Genomic DNA, 9,389 nt, shown 5'->3' on the forward strand with positions numbered 1-9,389 from the left:
TAAGTCATGTTTTTACATTATTTTCTAGTACGCTACTGTCCTATCTGTATTAATACTATAATTTACGCCTACTGAAAGCTTATTTGTGTATCGGTTCCAAGTGACTTACCCAAATAGGTCATAAATGGGCAAGTACCTGCGCGACCGCTCGCCAGCTTCCTTCGTCAGACCTGTACTTGACTTGTCATCAAGTTTTGGTGGCAGCGCCGGGAAAATATTTAATCTAAATCTCATTTTAACCTATCGTATTCCCTTTCAGATACTTGGGGTGCTGTGGTACTTCATCACGACAGTATCGTGCGACATCGCCCCCGGAATAAATGCCTATTTACCCCCCGTAAAACCCGATTTTCCCCATCAAAAGCCGCCACCTGAGCCACCCTATTTACCTCCTAAACTACCAACCCCTAGTCCACCAGCCCCCACACCTAAAATATACGTGCCTCCTGTCCCGCCTCAAAGACCACCAACTCCACCCCCTCCGCCAAGGCCTCCATTACCGCCTTCAAGACCTCCAATCCCGCCGCCAGTTTATCCACCACCCAGACCTTCAATACCCCCCGTAGGACCTCCGGTACGACCGCCACCTAGACCTTCTCCAAGGTAAAACAGAATCATAGATCAATCAAAGATCAATCAATAAAAATTGTTTTTATTTTAGGCCTCCGCCGTACCTGCCCCCCATTCCAGGTCCTGGACCACGACCACCAGCACCTCCACCACCCACTCCCCGCCCACCCAGTTTTCCTGGGCCTGCACCTTATCCGCCACCGGGTCCGCCATCATTTCCCGGACCAACACCGAAACCGCCAGGTCGTTATGTTCCTCCACCGTCAGGACCTGGGCCTAGACCTACGCCAGGACCCACCCCTCGGCCACCTCAGATTCCAGGACCGGGACCTAAGCCACCAGGTCCTTATATTCCTCCACCAGGCCCACGAAATCAACCTCCAGGTACCGGAGGGGGCGAGGTAAATTCAATATCAAAATTATTAAGTTTACAGGCATTTTAATTTGTTCGGTATTTTTCGTTTTTTAAATTCCGTGACTGCAATTTTGTTGTGTAATTTCTACTTTTAATTATTTAAATGTAAACAAAGGTAAGAAATGCATTATTTGTTCACCAATACCGCGATTACCTACCGCTCCGATATGTAAATCTAAACCTTTTATTTAATAGAATGCCTCGCTATTTTATTATTCTATGCACCGCAATATCACGAAATGTCTTCAGACTACAATTTGTTCAACTAATAAGAATTAACATTACCCAAGTTAGAAATGTGGCTGAATGACTATTGTTAAATTGGTATTTTCTTTCATGTTCGAAAGTCATACAAACACAACGTTTTTTTTATCGTTTAAATGTCATTCAAATGTGCAAATTTTACCGAAGTGAATCGAATTTTTTTATAAAAACTCGAAAAATAAAGACGTTAACGAAAAATGTTTCTCACAAAAATGTTTCTATAGGTACTTCTTGAACTATCCACTTCCCCAAACGGCATTTCGACAAGTGTAAAGCGAAAAAAGAGCGACTTTGTTAAAAGTGTATTCAGGTTCGTCGCTTGACCCATCATTGAAATATCCGCGTAATTTCAAATATTTCGGAAATTAGGAAGAACACTGAAAAACTATTCAAACAAAACTTTTTCTACTAAAGAAGGTCTATCATTTAGGTATAATAGTATCACCAACGTTTCATTATTTACACCAGTAACACATCTTCAGTATCTTGTAAAGAAATCAAGATCTTTAACATTCAGTTTATTGTATTCAACTCCTATAATTGGTAATAAAACTTTCGAAAAACAGGATAGGAAAAGCGAAATCCTTGTTAATATCCGATTACTTGATATATTAGTAAATGTCAATAATTTGTAGTAACAGCTGTATTATGATCTATCGAATGACATACGCGTTATCGACAATTATTCAGTATAAAATATTATTTTTTTTGTTAAAAATGTATCCACGACTTAATTTTTGTATTTGGTGACAAACCATGACAGTCGCGGAACAAAAATATGACAATACGATTATTTTAAATATCCCGAGTATTCAAAGGACAATTAAAACTGTAAAAACTAAAAATGTCAAGTAAAAACAAGTTCCTCTTTCTTTATTTAAACCTACAAACAATTAATACTTTTGCCAAACCATTGAAAATAATGTAAACTTGTAACAAACGATGTTCAAAGCCTTCACCTTCTAAGGCACAACAATTAAAAAAATGTAGTCACGACTAACTGTTTCCTAATACGTCTGTGTAACAATAGTTGTAGCGTTATGATCAACTACAGACACAAATAATTACTTAACAAGCATTTCAGTGTATTTTTACTTTCAATTTTTTGAAAAAACTGCCAATAACATTGTGCGTTACAACTTTGTGTTAATTTGCTGGAAGATGAAGACTAAATTGTTAGATTGCTCGTAAGAAGCCACACTTACACGTCTGAAAGTGCATTTAAAGTAACATTGCATAAATACCCTGGTGAGTATTAGGAAAAAAACAGTAGGCTTCGACAGTTGTTTACATTCTCGCGTTGTTAATGACGCTATTACATATGTAGGTACTAATATTTGTTGAAACTAAATGCCTATAGCAAAGCACATAATATATTTAATGGACTGGAACACAATAGACTTCAAGAACTCTCATGAATACCAAAGCAGCTTCAAGAACATTCTATTCATTATAGTTAGTCAGAAAAAAATATAATTAAAACAACAACGACATTAATCTTTCTGAAAAAATATCGCGTTACCCGCTATCTAAATATTAATATCCTAACTAATATTATAAATGTGAATGCAAGTTTGTTTGTTACTATTTCAAGCCATAACTATTAAACCGATCGTCATGAAATTTTGTACAAACATTGTCAAGGGTACAGAAAAGGACATAGGGTACCTTTTATCCAGAAAAACAATGCTGTTCCCAAGGGATAGAAAAATTAGTTTTATGTGGTCGTTGATGATCATTGACACTTACTTGGGGCATCAACAAAAGCGAAGCCCAGCTTAGAACCTATTATGAAGTTTTGTACCCACATTGCTAAGGGTACAGAAAAGGACATAGGGTAACTTATCCAGAAAAAAATACTGCTCCCGTTTCTCTATTCCTTATTAATTAAACATCTTTCTGTCAATCGGATTCCGAAAAGTAAAGNGGGAAAATTTTCGTCGAATGAAGAGGTGATCGCCGAAACTGAGGCCTATTTTGAAGCAAAGGACAAATCGTACTACAAAAATGGTATCGAAAAGTTGGAGGATCGCTATAATCAGTGTATCACCCTTGAAGGGAATTATGTTGAATAATAAAAAAACGAATTTTGCAAAAAAAAAATGTGTTTTACTATTTTAGGCCGGGGACTTTTCTATTGACCTGTTATGTACCAAGTAACGACACACTTCAATAGATTTCAAAGTATAAATCAACCCTTTTTCAAAGGGTTAAAAAGTGTGATTTTGTATCTTTTAACAAACAACTAGGAATTGAAATTGTCATAATGGGTCATAGGTCTGCGTCCAGGATATCCCGGTGGTACACCTGGCAGACCATCTATACCATCACAACCACCAGGACGTCCATTCACCCCAGGAGGTAGATATAAGCAACCCCCTCTGAATTGTTATAATTATTACTATTATAATACCTTCTTTTTACTTCACTTTTATAAGTCAATTATTTGTTTAACTTTATTTAAACAAAAAGTAAATCTTTATTTAGGCCCTAGTCCGGGTTATCCAGGAGTACCATCGATACCAACAGGCCCCCCTGGTCGCCCATTTATTCCAGGAGGTACTGATCTAATTCATTTATTAATTGAATTCCTCTTTTCAATTTTACTTTTTTATTGCTCATTTCGAACGGCATATTACAAATAAATATTTATTTATTAGGACCCAGTCCTGGCTATCCGGGTGTACCGTCTGCACCATCCCCAGGGCGACCTTTTACCCCAGGAGGTATTGTAACATTCTTAAAAGCACATTTCACTTCAAACTTTTCCTTCTTTACAAGACAGTAGCTTAAAGAATATTACTATAATTTAGGGCCCGGTCCTGGATATCCAGGAAGACCAACATCTCCGGGACGACCCTATACCCCAGGAGGTAATTTATCTGTGCTTAATAGCCAACACTTTCTCTTTACAAAATAACCTTTTTCAACATTTGAACTTTACTGTTCCTTTTTTTCGATTTATCTTTGCTTTTTCTTTGGAAAATGAAACTAGTTCTGTGGTTTACTGTCCTATTTCTTTTGCACTATTACATTTAGTAGGCATTAACATAAAAGACCCGGGCCTGGTTTTTCAGAAGGACCAACATCTCCTGGACTACCCTTCAATCCAGGAGATTAACAATAATATCAACTATTTTCTAATTTTTTTCACAAAATATTAATACATATATGATCAAAAATAAACCTTGAGGTCTTCTGTGGTTTACTGTTCTACTTCTCTTTCACTGTTATCTTCAAATTAGTAAACTATAACATTTGCATCCTCGATACAACCCTACACCCTAGGTGATAATAACCCTGTCCATACGCAACACCAAACAATTTCTTTTTACAAATGCATCTCTTTCTGGAACCATTTTTCACAAAACCTTTACCAAATATTATTTTCTTCTTCATTTTTATTCCTTCCTCAGGCGAATTACATACGTAAACTTTTCTGTGGGATCTTTTATGGGTTTTTCAGTTCCTCTTCTTGCATAATATCATTGTAATTTCAAATAAAATTTCTTTAGGACCCGGTCCTGGATATCCAACTGGTAGACCGAGCATACCAAGTCGGCCATCACAACCAGGAGGTATATAAAATTATAAATCCCATATTAGCAGCCAATCTATAATTAAATAGATTTAAGGTATGCCGAATTCTTTTACCGCCTGGTATTTATTCTTTAGGCTACACACCTGGATACCCTTCTAGCAGGCCCCCTTCACCTCCACCTGACCGACCGTCAATACCAGGAGGTAATAATAAACAAAAATGTGCAAATTCTATTTTCTACATCTTTTCTTTACTCTCTCTTCTTTGTCGGAAATCTTACACAATTTTCTTCATTTTTGCAATTTGAAATAGCTCACAAAACTGATTTTAATTGTCCAGGATATAGACCCGGATATCCCTCTAGCAGGCCCCCCTCCCCACCCCCTAGTCGACCGTCAACACCACGAGGTAAAACAAAACGATAGCTTCGCAATATTTTTATTATTTCTCGTTTTCAACGCTAGTTTAGTAAAATTCGTAGGGGTTCTTCTTTTCGGTGGTAGAAAACGATGTAACCAAAAGTCGTATTTTTAATTTTTTATTTTCAGATTTATGCTCAAAGCAACGACAAAATGTTTTCCATTAAAAATTAATTAATTATATTATTTGTTGTAATTGTTCATAGGTCCACCGCCAACTCAACGCTACACTCCTACCACCGGTGGTTATGATTACCCAAAACCAACAGGCACGTATTTAAGCGTATTATTTTTATTATTTAAACAACTGTAGCGACTAATACGACTCAAAATTGTTAACTGCAGAGGTCCAAAACCCTTTTTATCTCAACGTTCCAGTGTTAGAACTCATAGTTCTGGTTAAAACAAACCAAATCCTTGTAAAGAAACTTCTTCAGTCGGTCCCAAAAAACACTAGACTGCTCGATCCCGTTATGCCCGGCTCCTTCGACCCATAAGGGCTCCACAGGGTTCTGGCATTTCTTATAAAGGGTTTTCCCATGGCAAATTCCAATAACTTCATCTTCTGTCCCATGAATCACCAAAACTGGCGAAGTCACTTTACCAATCTTATCGACGTTTGTGAACGGATCGAAACAGCACGTTCTCCGTTTCTTCGGATAAAATACTCTGATTCCCGACATGGGGGGAGAGTGCAAAATGACACCCGCAACGTCACATTTAGCAGCTAGATTCACAGAAGGAGCCGTACCGAGACTAAACCCGTACAGAATCACATCCCTCGGACATATCCCGTAACGGTTCTCCAAAGCCCTCAAAGCTGCCTCGATGTCAGCGTAAATGTTCTTTTCAGACGGCTTGCCGGTACTCATGCCATAACCGGAATAATCGTAAATTAACACGTTACAATTAATCCTACTGGCCAAAGTGAATTGGAACCCGCACAACTGGCCTAAATCTATACAATTCCCGTGGGAATACAGGATGGTATACCGGCTCGCCGAAGTGTACTTTATGTAAATGCATGCAATCATATTCTTCCTTTTCGTCCTCGCGTAAAAACAGTCCATTTTTTTTGGATTAAAAAGACAAGAAAGTTTATAACTCGACTCTGGGTTATGGGCCAGTCTGTACAAATCGGCGTAGGAATCCCATCGGAATTTATACGTGGGCTCGGGGGGTATAAATGCCATTTTCGCCACTATCTTACACGGACAAGGAGGACAACAAAACAAACAGCAAACTGAAGTATTAGACGAGACCATCATAAACGACTGTCATAATATTTTGACAAATACAACTGACGTAACATTTCAGGTCCTCAGTTCCCAACCAGGCCTCCAGCGAGGCCATCAACGCGACCTCCGGCATATCCGACTGGACCTCCTGCGAGACCCCCGACATACCTCCCACCGGCTAGACCCACCCCGCCTACCAGTACGGGACAACCCTATACGCCTGGCGGGGGATACGACTACCCCAAGCCACCAAATCGATTCGAAGACGGCCAAAAGTACACCCCCGGCGGGGGGTACAAGTACTAGAAATCAGTATTAATTCTATTGCTAATGCAAGACTTTGTATTTTCGAGCATATCATCAAATCAAATTTAATGGCAACACCGCACCAAGTGCAATTAAGGGATGCTAGTAAAATAACCTAACGAAAACGATTTTTTTTTTTGTATCCAAAATCTTTACATATTTATTATTTACTTTAAATAGATGAAAGAGTCACTTTACATTAGAAAACGTTCAAAACAAGTGGTTTGAGCACTAAAACGGCTTTATTACCTACACCTTATAAACTCCTAACGTCACTATAATAAAACAAGAATATTTCTCTGAAAAAATTAACATTTAAAAATCGTCCTTTTTTACAATAAAAGTATTTAAAAATAAACAAGCTCATTTGTTTTTATTTATTGAAATTCGGTTATATCGTTTCACCAAAAGGACATCAGGAGGTAAAGCGCCACGAAACAACCAATGAAATACGTATTTCATTTTCTATTTGCTAGTCCGATTGACATGATTGGCGTGAGCCAAATCTTTTTGCAAAAACTTTTTTAACCTTTCCAAATAGACGTTGTGTTGTTCAATATCGTTATGGCCCGCCCCTTCCACCCAAAGGGGTTCCACGGCCTTCTTGCATTTCTCATAAAGCAGCAGACCGTGATTAAAGTCAATAATCTCATCATCGGTACCATGAATAATCAAAACTGGAGATGAAACTTTACTGATCTTTTCGATGTTGGTAAATGCGTCAAAGAACCAAGTTCTCCTGGTATTCGGGAACGCAACCCGCACCCCCGACATGAGGGGCGAGTGCAACACAACCCCCCCAACTTCGTATTTCGAAGCCAGATCTACGGTGGGAGCGGTACCAATACTTTGACCATACAATATAACATTCTCTGGTCTTATACCGTATCGAAGTTTTAATGCGTGTAGAGCAGCTTCAATATCAGCGTATAAGTTCTTCTCCGACGGTTTGCCAGTGCTCATCCCATATCCGGAGTAATCGTAACTGAATATGTTACAGTTTACTCTGGTACCTAGTCCCACGTAGAAGTTACACATCTGTCCTAAATCCACAGCGTTCCCGTGGGAGTACAGAATGATATACTTGGGTTTCGAAACGCATCTTATGTACATGCAAGCTATTAAATTATGTCGCTTGGTTCTGGTGTAAAAACAGTCGATCATTTGTTCGTCCACGTCGCAAAAAATATTGTAGTCCGAGTCGTCGTTTGGAACCATGTAATAGGAGTCGGAGGAAGAAGTTTGGAAGTTGTACGTAGGACGGGGCGGCACGAACGCCAACTTGGCCACTATCTTACTGGGCCACGGGGGACAACAAAATAAACAGCATACTTCGTTTGCACTAAAAACACTCATACTTCTTATGGGAAATGATAAAATAAGTGAATGAGACAAGCACAGTGAGAAAGGTTACTGAAATTTTGACATGTAAAATATGACATGCTATTCAAAATTTGGAATCATCAACACACACGTAGGGAAAAGAGGTCGTAACACACTGAATTTTATTCCCAAGGCGTTTGGTTTATCTCCAATAAAAATTGTGGTCATTTTGCGTTTTAATATCATGTAATGAAAGTTTTCATGTGCATGGATGAACCATGACATCTAGGCGCGATACGTATGCGCAAAAAACGATGGGTGTTTCTACTTCTACCTCATCGTTAAATATTATTACCTTTACCCTTATTAGTCTCCCTTACTTATAATGTCGAAAAAAAAATTGCACTTACATTTGCCCTCCCGTTCACTTACACTCTTGTCACACCACCAGAACGTATTTCTACCCCTTTTTGTTTACAAGTAATTTTTATAATACATAATTACTTTTTTGCCTTTACTACCCTTGCAAAATGTATTATCCTCAATTAAAAAGGATATATGTATCTAAGGATCGTACATAAAATACGTTCTCAAATAAGGCAGAGGGAGGGGTTATGTTTAGCTTGATGAGGGACGACAAGGGGGGAGGTGGTCTAAGAAAATGTAACGTTAGCATGTCATCATTGCTATTTTTAATTATAAGTAATCATTTATATTTTCGAAAAAGGTTGTTAAAGGTGTATGTGTGGAGCAGCACGGCATTGTACGGGTGCGAAACATAGACGGTGGGCGGGTAGAAAAGGTTAGAAATGAAGAGGTATAAAAAAGAATAGGAAAACAGAGGAAGTCAATAAAAAATAGGCGAGATAGGTTGGTAGGACACCTTTTCCGGCATGAAAGTCTAGTCAGAGACATATTAGAGGCAGAAACAGGGGTTAGGAGGGGTAGAGGTAGACCTAGATTAGATTACTGTTCGTAAATAGTTAAGGATGTGGGCTGTTCTAGTTTTAGGGAAATGCGAAGTTTAACTCAGGTTAGGAAAGAGTGGAGGTGTCCAACTAAGTCTTAGGACTGACGACCTTATGATGATGATGAATTATTTATAGGGGGGGCAGCTTTTGTGACGTAATATTTGTTAGGGGGGTCGCTAAAAGCGTGACGAAGGAGGGAGGGGTCCAAAAAGCTGAAATTCTGAGTGACGGATTTTATTTACATTGAAGACGGTATTCAGAAAAAGAGACGTATTTATTTATAGTAAATTACATCTAAACAACTATTTGTTATCGTTTTTTTGAAAACTTCAAAATACACTT

General features: G+C 38.5%; 1 protein-coding gene and 2 pseudogenes across 1 annotated transcript; 1 reads left to right on the forward strand and 2 right to left on the reverse strand.

Annotated features, from left to right (window-relative positions):
* Positions 1–155: 155 nt before the first annotated feature.
* Positions 156–6,878, forward strand: LOC108743449 (max-binding protein MNT-like; the record flags this gene model as incomplete). The annotated part of the gene is made up of 12 exons (XM_018479017.2): positions 156–603; positions 662–996; positions 3,426–3,433; positions 3,527–3,610; positions 3,737–3,808; positions 3,910–3,975; positions 4,063–4,122; positions 4,765–4,827; positions 4,925–4,993; positions 5,130–5,198; positions 5,416–5,478; positions 6,527–6,878. Coding segments are annotated over 12 exons (1,577 nt in total), but the record flags the coding sequence as incomplete, so codon positions are not given.
* Positions 5,485–6,520, reverse strand: LOC108743451 (annotated as a pseudogene).
* A 49-nt stretch (positions 6,879–6,927) lies between the features above and the next one.
* LOC112905521 lies at positions 6,928–8,187 on the reverse strand (annotated as a pseudogene).
* Between the last annotated feature and the right edge of the window lie 1,202 nt (positions 8,188–9,389).

The sequence above is a fragment of the Agrilus planipennis genome, unplaced genomic scaffold (genome assembly GCF_000699045.2).
Source record: "Agrilus planipennis isolate EAB-ADULT unplaced genomic scaffold, Apla_2.0 scaffold533, whole genome shotgun sequence".
NCBI classification, from domain to species: domain Eukaryota; kingdom Metazoa; phylum Arthropoda; class Insecta; order Coleoptera; family Buprestidae; genus Agrilus; species Agrilus planipennis.